General features: G+C 42.3%; 1 protein-coding gene across 1 annotated transcript in view; it reads right to left on the reverse strand.

Annotated features, from left to right (window-relative positions):
• The window catches only part of Sh3bgrl2 (SH3 domain binding glutamate rich protein like 2), a 37,273-nt gene that overhangs the window by 7,491 nt on the left and 7,880 nt on the right, over positions 1-21,902 (reverse strand). Inside the window, exon 2 of the mRNA XM_090338532.1 lies at positions 5,327-5,512. Coding sequence (XP_090194658.1) covers positions 5,327-5,512 — 186 coding nt within the window. The remainder of the gene's footprint in view (positions 1-5,326; positions 5,513-21,902) is intronic.

The following is a 21,902-nucleotide window of genomic DNA, read 5'->3' on the forward strand; positions in this document are numbered from 1 at the left end:
CTCTTGTGTTTTGTGAAATCTTCCAATCAGGTAAGACGCATTACCTGTAAGCCCCCAACACCTGGCTTAATACTTTTTTAGTACTAGAGAGTTTACCACAACATGATAACAGAATACTTTTTTCAGTACATAGTCAATAAAATCTAGTAAAGAAAAGGTACAGGAGATGAGCATGGCTAGAGTTAAAGGTCATGAAGAGACTCCCTGGATATTGACACATGTCAATATCGCTCTTAGGCCAAAAGGATTTAATAGAACAGGATTAGGTGCCCTCCTCTGGGGCTGCTCAAAACTTTTGCAGGAACCAGTGTTTGTACACGATATCAGTAAGAACATAACATGGACCTATTTATACATACAAAAGGAAGTGTGATATAACTTCAGTAATATTGTGTGCATTAGTATGTCAAACATAAGCATGGAAAGAAGCTACAATTTCTTCTTTTAAGAAAAGAGTAAATAGCATGCAGATTATTAATATCTATGCTTCTTGATTTTAAAAAGCACAGAGTGGAAGTAACTTAGAACTGACCAGACAGAACTTCCTGAGGGGGTGTATCAAATAACTGGTGGGGGGGTCACAGGAAGAAGGCAGGGAAGGCCCTCTGTTTACTGAGCTTTGCTGTGGGGACCTTGATATTAATGTGGCCTTCTTGTCTCACAATGTTTTGCTTTTCACTCCCTTAACTGCAGACAGCCCTGGAAAATAAAAACTCTGTAGAAAAAACTACCTCCAGCTCAGTACCAGTGCAGGTGTCCTGCTAGCTGTGCAACTGGGGTGGCCTCAAAGTGTCTGCATGAAGCTTTTCAATATTCACAGCACAAGCCACGGTTTTCATGACAGTCACGTCCCGGCATTCATCACTGTGGAATATTGAGGCAAACAGCTCAGTCCGGTGAAAATGGGAGATTAAACATTTATAGATGGAAGCATAAAAACCAGGGCTATTCTGAAGAGACAGAGTGTACACACTGCCTAGCTGAGCTGCTGGACTTCCAGGCACACAGGGGTGAGCCAGGGCAATGTGGGCAACTGTGCCCTCTGCTCCACTCTCCCCAGCTTTGCCCTTCCTCACAAATGCAACCATGTCACCAAGAATAGCAAACCACTGGGTGGAAAGGATTCTCCTTCATCTATGAGCTCGACAGATCATTTATACACACAGCCTTGGACACAACAGATTTTCAAGTTCAGATGCGAAGTCTCCTGTGGAGAGACAGGTATGCTTCTATGTGAGGGCCTGCCAGATTCCAGCATGGCGGTTTAGGAGAAGGCTCATGAAGCTCACATTTGATCAGTTTGACTTTGGCTTTATTGTAGTGGGAACACAATACAGAAAAGCAAAGTACAGGGATGTTTACTTTTAAACAGCCTGATTCCCACCCACAGGAAAACCTTGCTCATAGTGGAGAGCACTACAGTGGACTGGTTAAAATAAAAATAATAATGATAATAATAGCTTATGCTAGTGTAGTTTTTCTACCTATCCATCCATCTCCAATTAACCACAAAAAGTCAGAATTGGAGCTGTGGCACAAGTGGAAGAGCAGGAACTAGCTTTGAACACAAAAGCTCTGAGACTGCAGCGTAGGCCCAGAGTACAAGCACCAGGACTGGCAAAAGAAAAAGAAAAGGAAAAGGTGCAGTCTGTATAGAACTTGTCATTTGCAGTGTGACAGGATTCCATAGGTTAGCCAGCAGATGAAACCCCCAAACTATGTCTGGGTAAAGCAGTACACAGGAGCAGGGAGATGAACAAGGTCTATGAATGGTTGCCCTCAAAAGCTTTTTGTCAAGGTCATTATACTTGACCTTGATAAGAGCAGACACTGTCCTTAGCACTGTAGAACAGAGTCAGATGACAGGATACACTCCAGCAGCGGCTGTCACCATCATCCCCAGGGACAAGCTGCTGAAGCAGGGAAGATGCCATTTATCTGGGAAAGATCCATGGACTCCACAGAGCGAAGATACAGAATGAGGCAAGAGTGGTAAATGGAGCAGGCTGCAAGGGCCCAGCCAAGGCCAGTGAAGATAATGGTGGAGGTGAAGGGGTGAGGGGGCCACAGCAGAAAACTGCTCGTCCCAAAGGGGCTGGAAGCAAAGTGAAACCCTTCCTAAGCACACACGTGGGGGAGAGCCAGAGAAACGGCAGGCCTCCCTATAGGTCCATGGCCAAGAGACTGACCAGTCATTCTCTTAAAAAATTAAAACATCCCCTGAGAAAAGACCTACAGACATTATTGGACCCCACAGCAAGAACACTAAGGGCTCCTCAGGAAACAGGCCCAGTTTCACATCTGGAACACACCTGGCTTCCTATAAGGCTCTTAGTGCCTCAGCTCTTAAACAAAAGACAAAGGTCACCAGAAATCTAAAGAAAGTCCTCTAAGCACGAGAAAAGACCCAAACATGTCAGACTTGGGGAACAGCTCACAGTACCCAATGTGTGAAGCCTTGCATTCAATTCTTGGCACCCAAACAAAATGATAGCGAGAGAAAGGGGGGGAGGGAGGGAGGGAGGAGGAGAAGGAGGGAAGGAGGGAGGGAGAGAAAGGATTAAAGGTTCATGAGCTAGGCAGGGTAGGGCCTGATAAGTACTTAAATGGAAGAAAAAAAATCAGTAGAAATAGGAACAGTACTGATAACAGAAGACCAAAGAAATGATATTTAATACGATCATTAAGATCTCACATTCATATGTTAACACAATGTTATTTAAAAAAGGAAAAATGAGACAGCAACTAAAGGGGTGAAAGATGACAGAAAGACTCAATGAAAGAGCTGGTAGCTGGTGACTCACACCTGCAATCCTATCTACTCAAGAGGCTAAGGTCTGAGGATCACCATTCAAAGCTAGCCTGGGCAGGAAAATCTGTGAAACTCTCATTTCCAATTAACTAGCAGAAAACCAGAAGTGATGCTGTGATTCAAAGTGACAGATCACTAGGCTTGATCCTAAGAGTTCAGGGACAGCACCCAGGCCCAGAGTTCAAGCCCCACGACCACCAACAACAACACTAAGAGCTGGATGTAAGGGCTTACCCCTGCAATCCCAGCTATTTGGGAAGTGGAGACTGGGATGGTGGGATCTGAGGTCAGCTCAGGGCCAAACAGGAGACCGAATGTTAACCAATAAGCTAGGTACCACTAGTACAAACAGAATTACTCAGGGTCCAAGGCTGAACCTTTCTTGCTGGGTACAGCAAGAAAGCATGTGATCCCATTGAAAGATATCTAAAACAATATGTGAGAAAATAGCATAATGAAACGCACAAAAAAATTGTTAGAAAGGGAGGAGGAGGAAGGAGATGAGTTAAGGAAAAGCAATAAAGATGAAATGAATTAGAGCAACACACGTTATATAAATGCTGTAAATATCGTGTTATGCTAAGTAAAACACTTTTACACATGTTACTTACACTAGTAACTTTTTTTTAAAAAGCAACTGAAAGTACAAAGGGCTGGGAATATAGCTCAAGTGGTTTAGTACCTATCAGCAAATATGAGTCTTGGAGTTCAAATTCTGGTACAGACCCCAGTATAAAATTCAGTGAAAAGACAGAGGTATAAAGAAATCAAAAAGATCACAAGTGGAACAGAGATGATAGGGAAAAGATGAAGTATTAGAAAAGTTAGTATAAAAAGGGAAATGGTGTGAGACATTCCAATCGCAGCACTGGGGTCACAAGATAACAAGGTATCCTCATCTGCATTCCTTCCAACCCAGAATTCCACACCATTCACTCTCCTCAATCCACAAAGTCAGGGTAAAGGCATTTTCAGACCAGCAAAGTGCAAAGTCCAAAGGAAAGAAAACTGCCGCAGTTTTGGATTACACATTATAGCATTGTTTTGTTGGATTTTTTTTTTTTTGGTTGGTTGTGGGGCTTGAACTCTGAGCCCTGGCACTGTCACTGAGCTCTTCAGCTCAAGGCTAGTGCTCTATGATTTGAGCCACAGCACCACTTTTGACAGCTTTATTTTAAAATGTGCAGTTTACAAACATTTTCAACCATTATTTTAGTCAGCAAGCTAATAGTGCATTCTGCATTTAAAAATAGAATATGTCCTTGGTCACAAGTACTTTCCTCCAGTAAAACAGAATAGCAGGATATAAATCCATAAAATAATGACCTTTACTTCTATATAAAATGCACTTGAGGATGGCTTTAGAAAATTACAGTGCCCAGAGCAGTAAGACAGATACTGGAAGGTGAAAAGCTGAGGCTCAAGGAGGAATGTTCCAAAGATGTTCAGCCAACACTAGGGAAAGCCAGGTTATGTCCAGTGACACGTGCAGGAGTATCCTCTTGACGCCACCAGTCAGATGGCTGTGTATCTTCTGCTCGGGGCTCCATGCTCTACAGTTGCTCTTTTACACATCTGGAGGTGATACCTCTGAAGCCACTGAAAGCCTTTGTCTATGCCACTCCTTTCCCTCCCAAGGCCACACAGCTATTTATTTCCTCTCAAGCATCTCAGCACTACAGTCCCCTCTCCTTAAAAATCACTGCATCCCCCAACATCAACACTGATGCATAGACTTTAAGAGTCAAAACAAAAGGCAAATCCTAACTTACTCACCAGTAGAAGGATATTCAACACTTTTTTCTTTCCAATACGGAATAAAACCAGGTACAGAGCTCACAGCTATAATCCTAACTACTCAAGAGGCTGAGATCTGAGAATCATAGTTCAAAGCCAGCTTGGACTGAAAAGTCTGTGAGATTCCTTATCTCCAATAAACTACCAAAAAATTACTAGCAGTGGCACTGCAGTCCAAGGGATGGAATGCTAGCCTTGATCACAAAAGCTCAGGGATAGTGCTTAGGCCCTGAATTCAAGACCCACAACTGGCACGCACACATACGTACAAAAAGATAAGGAATAAGAAACAAACAAAACTGACTTCATCTAGAATATTTCAGATGCTCATAGTGAGCTCTCTGACTCACAGGAAAAGATCTCTGGCTTATCATCAGCTGCCAATAGTACTTTATATACCCCAGAGGAAGAGATTATTTGAGAATAATTTATATTGCTCCACACATCTTCTCCCACCTGAAAGGTAAGTTTCTAAATATGGAACTTAATAAACATATTCTACTTCCCTCCTCACCTCCTTTCCAGTCTAGGAAGACTGGCAAGCACATTTGCACATCACAGGCCACTCACATGGTCTGTGTCACTGGATTCATATCCTCTAGCAACCTCATTCTGCTAGACCTGAACAGACACTGAGAAAGCACTGAGTGAAGAGATCAGGCATTCAACTGTACTCCAGGTATAAGGAAATGGTGTGAAAACAACCCAGCCACTTACCCCACAGTAGCGGTCGCCGTTAAATATCTGCGGAGGCAACGGGTTGCCCTGAGTAGGTTTCTTCTCTGGGGGCACGTTTTTGTACATCCACTGCCTTTGTTCTTCTGACATTGTGATATCCACCTCCTCAAACTCTATCTTGTTGGCTTCCAGAAATCTAACCACATCCTGCTGCTTCTTCTTTATCTGGAGAGGACAAATAAGTAAAAAGTACTGCTAATCTGAAACAAGGAGTATATATGACCAAAATGGAACAGTCTAAAGTTCACATTGTCAGAGCTGATTGGTTCGGAGGGAGAAAAGAGAGGAGAGGAGGAAAAGAACAGAGGGGTTGGATGTTTCCATAGAAGTCATCACTGGATTCCAGAAAAGGAGTAGACAAGCTGTAATTCAGTGATTTCACATCTCATCTGCCCAGAGCACAGGGCTCAGTTAGGATAGATGGAACAGATGAAGTGAGAGACGGACCTAGCTCCCCAGGCCCCGAGCCCCTCCACTCTTACCCCGCACCTTTACCTCAGGAAAGCTCCCTGGTCCTACACCCTTGAAACCCAGAAGATCCCACCTGAGACATCAACACTTCACTGATTCGTAGGAGCAGCATTGGTTTTACTCCTCTCAGCAGCCATGGCCTGATGTTCCATAACCATAATTACAACCATGAAAGAATCCTGTCCTCAGTCCACAAGAGGAAAATGTTCCCTACTCCTATGGCGAGAGGACTTTGTGAGCGTCATCTTACTGTGAGCGGTTTTTCATTTCCCATGGTCGGGTGAGGCTTCAGTCACTAGGGGTCAAGTGTGCTCTTGAGTTGCCAAAGCCTCTACAGGCCTTCAAAATGTCCCCTCTCTTCATTTACCAGCTGTGTATGCATTAATTTACACAGGTCAACCATGTCCAATGACTCCATCACAGCATGTAAAGCTTACTATGACAAGCTTACCTGTGGCAAGTGATTTTGGGTAATCTGCATACAGAGCAAAGCTCTTCACATACTAGAAAGGATGGGACAGGCCCTGCCTTATCACCTGCCAACAGTGTACCTCCCAATTCCAGAGCACAGGGATTTGATTTCCATGTAAGTTTGAGGGATACCAACATTCAGACTAAAGCAGCATCTTTAATTTATGAGCCTTGACTATATCTCCCAATACTTCTGTACATGAAAGCCACATGAATCAAACCCAAATGGCAAACAGCAAAACTCCTTCCTCAGGCTCCTGCTGGATCTGTGCTGACCTGATTTCAGCAGGGCCAAACAACCCTGCTGTGGCCAGTATCTGTGTGCTAACTTGAATCACAGTCATTAACACTAACTACCTTCAAAAGCCAGGAACGGTTCTCTACCAACCTGGTGATAACTGACACAGTACTGCAATGAGTGAAATGTAAATAATAACATCTCTTATTTTAAACGAGGGAGGCATGGTGTTCAAAGAGAACACTTCAGTCCTGTGCAGTTCAGAAAGGAAAAAAGGGAGATACTTGCAATGTACTGCTAACACTGTAATGAAAAGTTCTCCAAGACACATCAGTATATTTTACATACACTGTAAAATATAAATATATATATACTACACTGTAAAATATAAATATATATATATACTGTAAAATATAGAGAGCTCTCTAACGAGCTGTCTATCTCTACAGAGACAGATTAGGTTCCCTTTGGGGGGGGGGAATGAAAAGAACTGAGAATCAATTTATATCTGTGTTTTAAAAAATTCTCAAGGTATAATACATCAGACAAATGCTTAGTATCCAATATCTACAGGGAACTCAAGAAACTAATCCCCCCCGCCCCAAACCCAACAAATCACTAAATGGGCAACTGAACTAAAGAGAGACCTATCAAAAGAAGAGATTAAAATGACAGAGATTAATAGGACAAAATGCTCATCATCCATGGTTATAAAGGAAATGCAAGTAAAAACAACCCTAAGATAACACCTTACCCCAATCAGAATGGCCAATATTCTGAACTCAGACAATGACAAATGCTGGCAGAGATGTGGAGAAAGAGGAACCCTACTGTACTGCTGGTGGGAATATAAACTAGTACAACCACTCTGGAAGGCAGTTTGGAGGTTCCTCAAAAAACTAAAAAGACCTTCCCTACGACCCCACCATACCACTCCTGGGCATCTACCCTGAACATCATAACCCAGGATATGATAAGGACACCTGCACAGTCATGTTCATCTCTGCACTATTCACAATAGCCATGGGATGGAAACAACCCAGATGTCCTACTACAGATAGATACTAAAAATGTGGTACATATATAAAATGGAATTCTACACAGCCAAAAGACAAGATTAAAAAAATGGCATTCACTGGAAAGTGAATGAAACTAGAGCAAATCATGTTGCAGTAAGTGAAGACCAAAGGAAAAAATGGCGCATGGTCTCCTTGATATGTGGATATCAGATCCAAACAGTACAAGAGCAATGACTCAGTACTTGGATACTCAAGGTCTCTGACATGATCTTGAAGCTATAACTACATAGACATAAAAGATGGGATATATACTCTACAGACATAATGTTATATAGAGTGGTATGTATCTGACATAGATAATTTTGTTTTGGGCCAGGAGTTAGGCCTAGTCGTAGCGTGCTTGCCTAGCATGCATGAAGACCCAGGTTCCATTCCTTGGTACTACATACATAGAAAAAAAAAGCCAGAAGTGGTACTGTGGCTCAAGGGGTAGAGCCCTACCCTTGAGAAAGTCTAAGAACAGGGCTCAGGTCCTAAGCTCAAGCCCAGGACTGGCAAAAAAAAAAAAAAGAAAAACTAACAAAAGAGGCTGAGAATAATAATTGGGTAAGGGAACAAAGCAGGAACAATAGTTTTCAAAAAATTTTGACATGTTGTCTTTTTAAGTGATTGACAAAGAGACTGGTAGCTTCCAAGGTTCCCAGAGTACAGCCATAGGGGGCAGTCCAGGACAGAGTTCATATCCATTGAATGCTATATATATGTTGTTGGTTTACACTGAGTTTTTACTCAGTTCCTCTACAGTGACACTGCACAACCCAGGGCAGTTCCTTGCTAGCCTCTACAATGTCTTACATGTATTAAGACATGTAAGAAATTTAACTAAGAGAAGCAAGTTTTCCAATGGAATTGTGTCATGAGCACTGGGAAGGAAGATGAATCATGCCATTGCGAGCTGTTTTTAAGCTCTGCAGAAGGGGGTATATGCTGGACCCCAAGGGCCCAAGCAGGAAGTCAGGGAGGACCCAGGTAACAGAAAGGCTTCCGGGTGGGTACAGGAAACTGCCAAGAGTGCTTTATGTGCTCAGTATGACCTCAGAGTCCAAATAACAATGACAGGTACAATCAGTTCCTTTATACACATTCTTTTTTCCTCACATTTCAATCTGTCTGAAATAAAATGCATCTTACAATGAGCAGTTTATCATTTTGTTGAGCAAATACAAAAAGAGTAAATTGTGTATCAATTGATCCACAGGTGGAAGGTACTAACATCTCAGGCTGGTTTTTGTTTAAATATACTTAGAAACCACAAGGGACAATAGTTCCTTGTCTAGTAACCAGCTTCCCTTGCTTAACAAGAGTCTGCTTTGTTTTGGAGAGCAATGTACTCAGCTATGCAAATTTGTTGTTTACCCAGTTGTCTCAGAGTTGGAGGGGATCCTCTGACACTTTTGGCCAGAGATGGAAGGAAAAGGGTCCTTGGGAAGTCTACTGTTCATGAATTAAAAGACAAAGTCTGAAAGCCAGCACTGGTGGCTCAAGCCTGTCATCCTAACTCCTCAGGAGGCTGAGATCATGGTTCAAAGCGCCAGCTCAGCAGAAAAGTGTGTGAGACTCTTATGCCTAATAACAGAAGAAAAAAAGCTGGAAGTGGTACTGTGGCTCAAGTGGTAGAGCACTAGCCTTGAGCAAAGGGAGCCCAGGGACAGTACCTAGGTTCAGCGTTTAAGTCTCACAACTAGCAAGGAAAAAAAAAGAAAGACAAAGCCTAAGCCAGCACCAATGGGTCACACTTGTCATCTTAGCTACTCAGGAGGCTGAGACCATGGCTCAAAGCCAGCTAGGCAGGAAAGTCTTTGATCCGCTGATCTCTCATTAAGCATTAAAAATGCTAGAAGTGGAGGAATGGCTAGCCTTGAGCAAAAAAAGCTCAGAGTCTGAGTTCAAGCCTTAGTGACTAGCAGGCAATGACAAGCCCCTTTGCCTTTGCCCTTTTCCTTCCTTCTCTGCAGAACTGTAGACACACAAATAATTTCACAAATATGAAAACAAACAGCATATGCTAAGGCTGCTGAGCAGATAACAGGAGTCTGGGCCTTCAACCATATTCTGCAGCTGCCACCCTCTCTTTCCTTGAACAGCCTGCTCTAAAATTCCCTGTATTGGACAAATAAAAAGCCTCTAATATGTTAAGCTACTTTTTTTGGAGCCAGTACTAAGGCTTGAGCTCAGGCTCTGCACACTGTCTCTTAGCTCTTTCACTCAAAGCTAGAGCTCCACCATTTGAGCCATAGCCCTACTTCTGGCTTTTTGATGGCTAATTAGAGCTAAAAAGGTCAGGACTTATCTGCCTGGTCTTCAGGCTATGAACCTCAGATCTCAGAACAGCATGAGCACTACAGCCTGGCTAAAGAAAGCTACTCTTTTTCCAGATCTCTATAGCTTGTACCCAAATGCAATTCCACCTGGTAAAAAAAATTCTTGTCATTTAATATGTTCAGGGAAATTCTGTGTTATGGTGAAAGTTTTTCAATAAGAGTGTTTACTGCATAGTAGAGTAGAAATAAAAGCTGGATATCATTAATTTAATCACTGACAAAGTTTGTCACTGGTTAAACAATTTTTGTTATTTTCTTTAAGAAGCAAAAAAGATGTTGGACCTAAAACAATAAAGAACCTACTAAAGGGTGAACAATGCATTTTGTTTTATCATTCAAATGTGAATGCATAGTTCTACTGGCCAGGGCTACCCAGAAAGTTGCCTCTGTCTCTCTCTCCCGTCCCTGTCCTTCTACCTCCCACTTTTTTTTTTTTTTTTTTTTTTTTTTGCCAGTTCTGGGGCTTGGACTCAGAGCCTGAGCACTGTCCTTGGGCTTTCTCAAGGCTAGAGCTCTACCACTTGATCCACAGCACCACTTCCAGCTTTTTTTCTACATATATGGTGCCAAGGAATCAAACTCAGGTCATGGTGCATGCTAGGCAAGCACTCTACTACTAGGCCAAACTTCTGCTCCTTTCCCCACCTTTTAAAGATGTTGTCTCTTTAGATTTAAAAAAAAAAAAAAAAAAAAAAGCTTGTCCAATTTTGGTCTAGATCACAGATCTTTATTGTTAATCAGGTTCAAAGTTTATTTCCCTAGATGCCACTTATGAACTCTCTACTCTCCTTCAATGCATCCCTCATGCTTTCTGACTATGTCCATCTTGGTAGAATATACACTGCCTGAGGGCAGGGAGCAGTGTTGGTGCACAGTCTTATCACTGGAAAGCCTGGCCCTCAGTAAGCACAATGCCACATGTGCTAAAGAGCAGACAATGTTTTCACAAGCATAAGAGCAGCAAGAAGCTCGTAGAGGCATTTATTCTATCATTTGAGCATCTCAGAGACCCACTCTGACCAAGTCACTACTTTAATTGCCCAAACTTACTATAATTTTTTTAAATACAATAATATACTTCATGTAATATTATAAATGAAATTAATTCTGTATTTCTAATCATAGATGCTTTTTTTCTGTGTCATTACAGTAAATGAAGGAGGTATCAAGACAACTTCCAATTTATGCCCAGATCCAGGAGAACCTTTTATGAAGATGAGTATAAATTATATACTTGTATATAAAATATAGATGATAATGTGACACAGATCCCTAGGAGGAAGTCAAAGCATAAATGTAGATTCTCAGATGACTTTGAGGAAGAAGGATCAAGAATTTCAGGTCAATCTGGGCTATGTAGCAAGGCTGTTTTACCCATTCCAGGCAAATTTGTGGAATATGTATCTCTGCAATGCAGCACATTGTGTTTTTAGGAGGAAGATAGATTTGTGCTCCTCAAGTCTTACCAAGTCCAGGCAACTATCTGTGACATTTGTCATCTTTGCACATTGCATGCCTTCACAGTCTGATCATGCTGGTCTTTCTCAGAATCATGGCCATTTTTCAAGTAGATTTTTTTTTCATTTTTGAGGGGGTGCTCACTTGGCTTATTATTTTATCAGTACTACTGTCATTCCCATGATGCCAAACTTACTACAATTTTACTTAGTATATGCTTCCTTGCTTTCCTACTCACCTCTTATCACAAAGCCAGTTCTGCAAGTGTAGTGACGGGTACACTGAGATGACTTCAGTAAATACTAACTGAATGAACACTCTAGATTATATGTATACATGTGTACAAACCACAATCAACCCCCCTGTACAATTCATATATTCTAACAAGAATAATTTCTGAAAAAAATATCTCTCTAGCATTGAACATCACTAATTTCTCCTTTTTTTTTTGCCAGTCCTGGGGCTTGAACTCAGGGCCTGGGCACTGTCCTTGGACACTTTTGCTTAAGGCTAGAGCTCTGCCACTTGAGCCACAGCTGCATTTCCAGCTTTTTCTGAGTATGTAGTACCAAGGAATGGAGCCTAGGGCTTCTTGCATGCTAGGCTAACACTCTACCACTAGGCTACCATGCCAGCCCCACATCACTGATTTCTATGGGAACTTCAAGAGAAGCTATTCTAACTGACTTGGAAATCTAATTCAGGAGCCAACCTAACTAAAGGTTAAATGGTCAGGAACGTAAACCAGACAGCAGTTATTGCTTAATCCTGAGGGTATATCAATGTAAAAAACAGTGTCTAGGATCCTATATCTAACTGAAAATAGTCAAGTTGCTTCAGAAGAACCCAGACACTAAATATGAAAAAAACACTTGGCTTCAAACTTTCACAGTGACTGACAAAATCTGTGTGTGATTGCATGTTTGAGGTCTTCAGTTGATTACTTTTTAAAAACAAATGAATGTGATGTAATATTTTGTTCAGAATACTGTGATTGCATTATTAAATTCCATTCTCAATTTAAAAATTACAAGAACATAAGGCAGTGTTTTGTTCAAATGATTTTATTAAATTGTTGGTTAACTTGCAAATTAATAGCAACTGGGAATGAAGCAAATATATCGGTTATCTGCCTGATTCTGCTTCTTATTGCTACTGTAGGACCCTATTACCCCCCCCACATACCCATACACACACACACACACACACACACACACACACACACACACACACACACATACATACATAGAAACACACCACCACCACCACCACCACCACAATGTCAGGAACTTGCAACCAAGTCCTTCAAAGGGGCCTCCTTGGCCACTAAACCTCCTAGGCCAGATAAACCTTTTCCTATGCACGCTAGACCCCTGGGCAGTAGCTGTCTATGCTGTGCTGCAGAGTTGGCTGACAGTGTGGACACTCAATGACCCATGGAAATCCTAGGAAAGACACTGATAGCTTTTCCTGGCAACCTCCTGGCCTCAGCAGTCCCCAGAGAGCGGGTAAGGAAACAAGCTAAATAAATTACATCCCACTTGATTTAGCCTTAGCCTCCTACTTGCAGCAATGACCCCCTAAGGACAACCTGCATGCCTCTACCAGCTCTTATACAATCACTTCTCTCCCAGGAGGCTGCCAGTTAACTTATATAATTAAGCAGCCCCTGCCAGAATCCTACCATAGGCTTCCAGACATGTCTCTTCATGTCTGCATTCCAAGTGTGCACAGCTGATGTGACGCCTTGGGGTCCTTTGGACTCACTAGAAAAGGGGGAGGCAAAATCAGCTGGAGGGAGATAGGCTTCTTGAAAAAGCTGAACCTGAGTATGAGTTAGCTGTGGGAAAGCAAGCTTAATTACAGACAATGAGGCGCTGAGAGGACAAAATGGAAAACGGGGTTGAGCTGGCTTTAAAAAAGGTCCTGCAGGTGAGTAGCCTTGGGAAATTACTTCTCTCCCAGCCTCAGTTTCTGAATGGGTGAAATGATCCCAGTACCTTTTTCTCAGTTGCACAAGGGAATTAAATAAGAAAAAAGACAAAGCAGTGAACCATTTGTTCGATTACTTCATTCTTTACAACACTATTCTTTCTCTGTCTCATATGTGTTACATATGACAGGCAGACAGACACACACATTGACTTCTAGGTACTTTAAAATACTATGTACTTGATTGCAACAAGGTCTATATTTCACACTTTTCCACTTCAAACATCAGCTTCTTTTCTGTCATGAGGTAGAATATGCCACTGGTAGGGTCTTTTATGTATCTCAAATGGAAAAATATCAAAAGACCAGAGGAAAGAAAACAGAAAAGATCATTTTCTTATGAACTGATAAACTATACAAAGAGAGATGAACTGGAGCAGAGAAGGCAGGGGTCTGGAAACAAGTCCACTTTTCAAGTAAAAAGATCTTTCCCTTGTCAAAGAACCAGAAACTTTCTAGCCCTTGAGTACGTAGCTCAAAGATGGCTGATTTCATGATTTCTTTATATAATACTTCCTTCGTGGACTTGGTAGGCCAGGACACTTTCACGCAGCAGATGCAAGTGACAGAAAGTTCCACGGCAGGAAGTGAACTACTTACCCCAAATGCTGAATGCCTATAAATATGAAAAATAAACACTTCAGGGAGAGCTGAAAAATTAAAGCTCAGCTCTTTCCTGATCATCCATGCAGCTGCCACAGACCTGTGACCCCATTCAGGCCAGCGAGGTGTGGTCCACAGCAGACCCATGATGACACCAGAGCCCCGGACCATCTGTCCTGCCCACCTTGCTGGAACGTAGTGCCAGGGTGAGAGGTGAAGGACAGCATTTGCATCTGGCAAACCGGCATGAGAAAAAGAAGAGAATCCAAGAAACACCCGCCCTGAAAGAAGCCCAGCCTCCGGACTCAAAAAGAACCCACAGCTGGAGAAAACCAATGCAAGTTTTCAAAGAACCCTTATTATATGTTGTAAATTAAAACAATTGTACTTAAATGGTTTTAAGTGGGAGGAAAGGCTGTGGCTTTCTCCTATATATTAAGAGCACAGCTGTTAGTACTTGCCAGACATGCAAGTTTGTGTTCAATATTACTGAGCTTCAATAAATACTTGTAAGTTTTCATTTTATTCAACCAACATTTTTCATCCTGTTCTCTCAATTGACTTGCACTTGTTTCTTTTCTCCACATTTCTAACACCAAATCATCCTTTCACCTTGAATATTTTTAATTAAAAGAAAATTTCATCACCCTGAAGTGTTTTATTATTACTTTCTAGGCATTCAATGTTTAGAAGTACACTTCATAAAGTTGCTATAATAAACCATTCTGTGGGAAGGGATGTTTCACTATATTACAAGTATTTTCTGTTTTTATCATCATCATAATTGTATTTGTGTTAATGTACTTAAATACCTTATCACTGGAATCCGTGTGTTTTAAGTACATTTCTGTTATTTAAAAAGTGTTCCAAATTTCCTGCATTTTTGTGTGTGTCTGGAATTTTAAATGGTTATTAGCAATAGGCTACATAGCAGTTATTGAAAATATACACAGACTTTTCTGTTTTATTTGTTCAAGGAAAAGATAATATCTTGTCAAATCATTTTCCTATTCATGATAAGCATTTTGCAAAGTAGTCTCTTTTTAATGTTTGCTATTATGTTATTACTGAAAACAATACTGTCATCTACAAAAACTGTCACCGCGAATATTTCCCAAAAGTCTTTCAGATGAATTATTTCGCTGTTTGTCTTTTAGTGTAAAAATGCAATATTCTTCAGTTGACATACTGGAATAGCTGACACACACCAGGGAACATAATATAGTTTTAACCATCAATATCAAGGCCACCATTTCATGACTGCTTAATGGAGATCAGAAATGATTGTTATTGTTCTTTGATTCTAATGATGCCCTTCTTATTTGCATCTATGTAGTTTTGTAAATTTTTTTCAGCAATGACAACAATTAAAAGTAAACCTTCATGGCTGGCACTGAAGCACTCTAGTGGTAGAGTTCTTGCAACCCTGAGTTTGAGACCTTGGTACCACATACTCAGAAAAGGCCAGAAGTGGCACTGTGGGTAAAGTGGCAGAGCTCTAGTCTTGAGCAAAAAAAAAATGTCCAAGGACAGTGCTCAGGCCCTGAGTTCAAGTCCCAGGACTGGCAAAAAAAAAGAAGCAAAACAAAACTTTCAAATTATAATACCCATCATTATCTCACATTGTTCTCACTAAAAATACTTGTTGATGAGGAAAAAAAGGGGACCCTTTATCATCAAAACATAAAACTAATGATACTGTTTCAACTTTATTCCATCACTATAATTGCTATTTTGTCCCATCTTAAATGAACATGTTATATCAGTACAATAAACTGGGCATACTTTTGTGTCATCAGGAGAGCTATTACAACTGGGAGTATTAAAGCAACAATATTGATTGTCCCAACTTTAAATTCTGTGAGTATGGGGAAGACACTATAATCTTTGAGACTTTCTTTTCCATCCAGGCTTAGCTAACTGGCCACACATCCAACTCAGTCAGACAGCAGGCCAAGTGGGTTAGAAGGAATGAAGACAGAGAAGAGGTCCTTAAAGTGTGTGGATCCAAACTCCCTCACACAGGACTGCCATTAGAATGCAATTCATCTGCTTCCTCTAGGTGTTTCCCCACCCTCACCCCACTCCCCCACCAAACCCAGGGCCAGACAGATGCTGTTCATTTTTGCAACCCTTTTCACACTCCCATCTCTGTCTCATACAGCTTGAGAAAAGGAGTCCTCAAGTGCAGATGAGAAATAAAACAAGAACAAGACAACAGTTTTCAGTAACAACTAACAATAGAGAACTCAGCAGGTAATTAAGGATTTTCCACAAATGCCCCAGTGCAGTACCCAGGGTCTAGGAAAGTCTACCCTGTTATTTTTAAAGTCAGAGCTGCTTCAGGTCAACACCTCTTATATTTTTAGTTACACCCCATTGTCTCCTTTCAATACTACAGATTAAAATCAACAAGATGTAATAAAACCCAATCAATTCTTGTTGAAACTTGGGTCAGTTATGGTCATGTTTGAGTTTAAAAGGAATATTTCTGAACACACCAAAGACTCATGAGTCACCCTTGCCAGTGGCTGAATGTTTCTCCTTGTGAACTCAACTCCCATCGACCACTAATGGAAATATCTCCTGTCTATATTTTCTGACTTGGAATCAGTGTTGTCCCATTTCAGATCACAAATGATAGGAACAGTATTTGCTTCTAATTCTTTGTGTGTGTGTGTGTGTGTGTGTGTGTGTGTGTGTGTGTGTGTGTGTGTATCATGGGGCTTGAACTCTGGACCTGGGAGTTGTCCCTGAGCTCTTCAGCTCAAGGCTACTGCCTTACCCCTTGAGCCACAGCCCCACTTCCCCTTTTCTGGTGATTAATTGGAGATAAGGGTCTCAAGGTCTTTAGTGCCCTGGCTGGCTTTGAATGGCGCTCCTCAGATCTCAGCCTCCAGAGTATCTAGGATTACAGGTGGGAGCCACTGTGCCCGTGAGAGCCACTGTGCACCGCTTTGCTTCTAATTCTTGGGTGTGACTTAAAAACAGGCTGGAGAACACTGGAACTGAATTAAAATTTAAAACATAAACAAGGTTTTTGTTTTTGAAAGTATACTTCATTGTCTAATTTCACATAATTGCTTGATCACAGCATTGTGACCAAACCAAGCTTTTCTGCTTTCAGAATATCTGTTGTGGTGTGACATGGGTTAGTTTCAGGGAAGATGGAGAAACATGGATGGGCTCTTCCTCAAACCATTCACTCCTCTGGTTGGTAACCACCTGAGCATGTAGTCTGCATACCCACACAGCACCATCAGAAGAGCTGTCCATTAAGTCCCTGGCGGGAGATCTCCTTTCCCACCTGTGTCACGCCATGTATGGCTCTAACTGCTTCCTCCACCAAGAGGTATAGTAACTACTTTTAGTGTGTGTTTCTTAAAAATAAAAGCTTGTATTACTTTACTATGTGAAGCCACAATAAGACATTAGCAGGACCACAGAAGGGAAGATGTGGATGGGTGGATCTTTTTATACCATTTTTACATTTTCTGTCAAGATTATATGTTTACTTCCTTAAAAAAAAAAAAGTCAGCCAAGCATAAAATACGAATTTAGAATGTTTCTTTGCTGGCATTTCCTCTGCAGATTATATACAACTCCGTACACATGTGTTTCCTGTTAATTAGAGGATAGTTGGTGGGAGAGCTGCTCCCACAAGGCTTGCTATCCGAGCCAAACCCCTGCAGCAAGGGGAAAGTCCGGCTGAGGCAGCACTTCCTGCAAACCCCAGGGACAGGCCTCCTGCCTCAGGCTAGGCTTGGCGGTCAGAGGGCTCCTCCTCCACAGCAGTGTTTGGTAAAATGTTGGTCCCAACTGTGTGAAAAGTGACTTAGAACATGCTTGACAACTGCTAGTTACACTTGAAAAATGATTCTGAGAAGAGCAGATCATAACTGATATAATATATAATTATATAGTATAATTAGGTTATGTCTGCAGCAGCATAGTAATGATTAGGAGCAAGTCTGGATGCTCTTACTTGCTTTCTATACACCAGAGTCCTGTCTTGAGTTGACCACAGCATTAGCTTTCTCCTCCCCTACCTGAACTGCTGTGCAATGCCAGTGTAATGTCATCTTCTGCTTCTTCTTTCTTCTTCCTTCCCTCTCCCTCCTCTTCCCTACCCTTTTCCTCTTCCTTTTCCACTTCTTCCTCTTCTTCCCCTTCCTCCTCCTCTCTTCTCCTTATCCTTTTCCTCTTCCTCTCCTTCCTCTTCCTCTTATTTCTCCTCTTTCTCTTCTTTCCAGCCACAGTCTCCTTGTCCTCCCTTCCTTCTCACTTTGCAGCCCTGGAAGTCTTGGACTGATGCTAATTGGAAGTAAGAGTCTCATGAACTTTCCTGCCCATCTGGCCTCAAAGCATGATCCTCAGATCTCACCCTCTTGATTAAAAAGGATAGCAGACATGGGCCAATGGTGCCAGCTGAAATTATCTTGATAACACATACGCAGTAATCACAGCCATTCTGTTTCTAAAGCAGACCAACTCCATTCCTATTCTTCTTGTTCCTTTGTGGTATGCTCAGAAACTCAAGAGTGTGTGTGTAAGAGAGAAAGAGACAGAGAAACTCAATAAAATAGTACATGTCAAAGTATCTATAAACAGAGCCATCCCTGACCTCAAAGAACTTAGAGCTTCGGCTTCCACAGGTGGAAGGAAGAGAGAGAGAGCAACAGAGAGGGGAAGAGAAGAGAACCTCCCAGGGACATGGTGACCTCTGGGCTTTGAGGAGGGCCAGGATGGAACTGGTCACAGTGCAGGGAAGCTCAGACAAAGCAAAGGTCAGGGCATGCGAGAAAGCACCAGAAGCAGAGCCAAAACCAAAAGCACAGAGAGAGAATGCTACAGAGAGGCATGCCAGAGGCAGGTCACACAAGGCCCCAATGCCAAGCCTGCCAGGGCTGCAGCTAAAGCTAGGGGCTCTAAAAGGCCCACATACATGCTTTGCTCTTGTTAACTCAGTGGTGGGCTCTCTCTCTTTTCTTTTGAAAAAAACAATAACAAAAGTAAATTATTCATCATGTCTTCACTGTTAATTATCTCCCAGAACCAAGCTCACTACTAAAACATTACTATGGTACTAAACATTGAGTATCTATTTGTCTTGTTCTCAAACTATAGAAATAGGTGAAAGTGAACACAGGAGTCTCACCTGGCCTAGGGCATGACAGAAACTTCCTCTCAAGGTTTTCAGGGCAGTTCTGACCTGAATATAATGACCTCAGAGGGGCAGCTGTGAGATTAAAACGACTGGGGGGCTAGCACTTAATCAGTACCAAGCACACAGGAAATACTCACTTTTACCCCCATAAAACTAAGCCTCACAGAAAGTGGAAAGTTCAAATGTCCCCAGGAGACAACCGGCATAGAGCAGTAAAACCAACGCACACTCATAACCATTAGGATTATTACTGCTTCCTTCCACACGATGACTTCTCCCAGCGTCCCATCCTTGCTGAAGCACACACATCACTCTAGAGAGACATTACAGGCCCAAACCACTTTTGATTATCAAGAAAAGTACATGAGCAATAAAAATAGCTGCCAGTTGGAAAAATGGGGACCAAGAGAACCCCCAAGGTATAAGCTCTTAGAAAGGGAGTACTGACCCACCAGGGCTCAGGTCTGGTGGTCTGTGCTATGCTCCACGGTAGAGGAAGGTACAGAAACATCTCAGAAGAGGGGAACCAGATTATGTTTGTGTACGAGATAGGTATCTTCCATGACTGGAAACAGATTTGCTCAAAAACTCTAAAACATTATGCTTGTTCAAAGAAAGAGGGGAGGTAAGGAGGGAGGGAGAAAGAAAGGGAGGGAGGAAAAAGGAAGGAGGAAGACAGGGAGAGAGAAGGAGAGAGAAAAGAAGAGAAAGGTTGTTCAGACTCTACAATCAGATTGTGACTTCTTGTCTAAGCTAATTTTCAAAAACAATGTTAGCTTGGATCTTCCTAAGCCTGTGTTCCATCTGACTCAGAATCTATTATTTGATTATCAGAACAAGTTTTTCTTAATTGAATCTAATGGCTCTTTTAAAATTGAAAAATTACCAAGACCAGAAAATGACAGCTCTTAACAGCTGCCATGTCATGGAGCTTCAATACCTCTGCAAATGGGGATTGTGGGATGCAGAGAGTACAGGACTTGCCAAGCCTCCTTGGGCATTAAGGAGACGTAATGTGAAGCCATGTCTTCTTTCTACGGAAGGCATCACATCCAGTCCTTCTATCTCCCAAGTTTATGAGGCTCTGAGGGGAAACTGCACATACAAGAATCAAATGTAAGAAAGGGAGATGGTGGACAACACACAAAGTCAATGGTCTCACAGCTGTGTCTCCAGACCGGAGTTGGTAAAGCTCTGCTGATCACTCCTGTGATCTCCCTGCCCTGGTACCCACGTGTGTTAGCTGTGTCCCTTCACAGGCTGTCTACACTCTGCTGGGCCCTCAATTTGCCCACAGCTTGCTCCCCACATCTTACCCCTCTCCCTTGAGCTCCTGGAGTGGGTGGCAGGACACTGAGAAACTCCTTCTACCCCCACCACACAGCACTTGTTTTGTGAAATAGAAAATGGGACAACCAGCCCATGGAGATCAGAGCTTTCTCCCAGGAATCCAGGGGTTCAATGTGGAAGTGCCATCTTCTGTGGTCCCAGGGTCTCTGTCCTTGACCTCATCCTGGCTCCCAGCCATCAGGCTCACCATGTCTGTCACTCCCTCCATACCCTGCTGCCCTCCCAGCCCATGCACTTCCCACAGTTTAACTCATCAGGTCAGTTCCGCCCAACCTGACTGCACACACATAACACAGTCCTTCAGAGCACCTACAATCATTTCCCTTTCCTCTCTCATTGCCCCTCAGCCACACAGCTGATAGAAAGAGGAGCTGATAGAAAGGAAGGGCAGCAATCTGGGCACCTGGACCTTGTGGGTTCTATGATGAGGCAAATTATTTGAAGTTTTAGCTTCTGACTCTCTAATACAGGCAGAGGAAATAAGAACAGCTACTGTACTCAATTTCTTTGAGGAATACGAGTAGAAACAAAATGCAGGTGACACAAGTGTAATCCTATTCATTTCTTATTATTAAGTATTAGCTTTTCATTTCAAACCATGTCATCTTTTGTTATTTACTAGTCTCTGCAAAAGCAAAGCCTCTGCTTTCACCCACCCCAAGGGGACAGTGCCTACAATGAATTACTTGCTCAGTAGGCCAATGGGAACTAGAAGTGCTCCTTGACAATCCTGACCCATCCCCCTTTTGTAACTTGGTGTGCTGTCATTCTGGCCTGCTTGATGGGTCAACATAACCCAAGTTCTCATTGGTTTTTGGGTCAGGGGCCTCTTTGACAGGCAGTGTGGGATAATGGAAAAGCACAGGACACAAGATTAAATGACAAGGGTTAGAATTCAGGTTCCACCTGTAACGTGAATGATGCCTACATGATATGTAGTCATGCTGTGCCTTAAAACTCTCATTGTAAGGATTAAACAATGGGCTGGAAAATTCCTACCACATTCCTGGGCACAGGCAACCACAGTGTACCAAGGCTCAATGCCTGTTGGAGTCATTCTTGTGTCCTGTGGGCCTCCTCTGGGAACCCTCCATCTCTTATACCCTCATATCTGAAAGCAGTCAAATTTCCCTGGAGGAATTCTGAGAACTGCCACTTATCTTCACTAAATACAGAATCCTGGCCCTCTCCAGCACCCCAAACCTTCCGACTAGGCTACGACACAGAGTGAGTGAGTTTGCAGAGGACATTACCCATCAGTTCAGCTTAAAGAGTCTCATATCCCCTGACCCTGTCACTTAAAGACTCTAAATATTCTACATTCAGTTCCACAAATCTCAAGATGGTCAAAGACTGGAATGACAAATAGGCATAGGCCTCTGGTGCCTGAGCAGGCACAAGTAAT

This window comes from Megascapheus bottae, chromosome 8 (assembly GCF_031878675.1).
Source record: "Megascapheus bottae isolate mThoBot1 chromosome 8, mThoBot2.hap1, whole genome shotgun sequence".
NCBI lineage: Eukaryota > Metazoa > Chordata > Mammalia > Rodentia > Geomyidae > Megascapheus > Megascapheus bottae.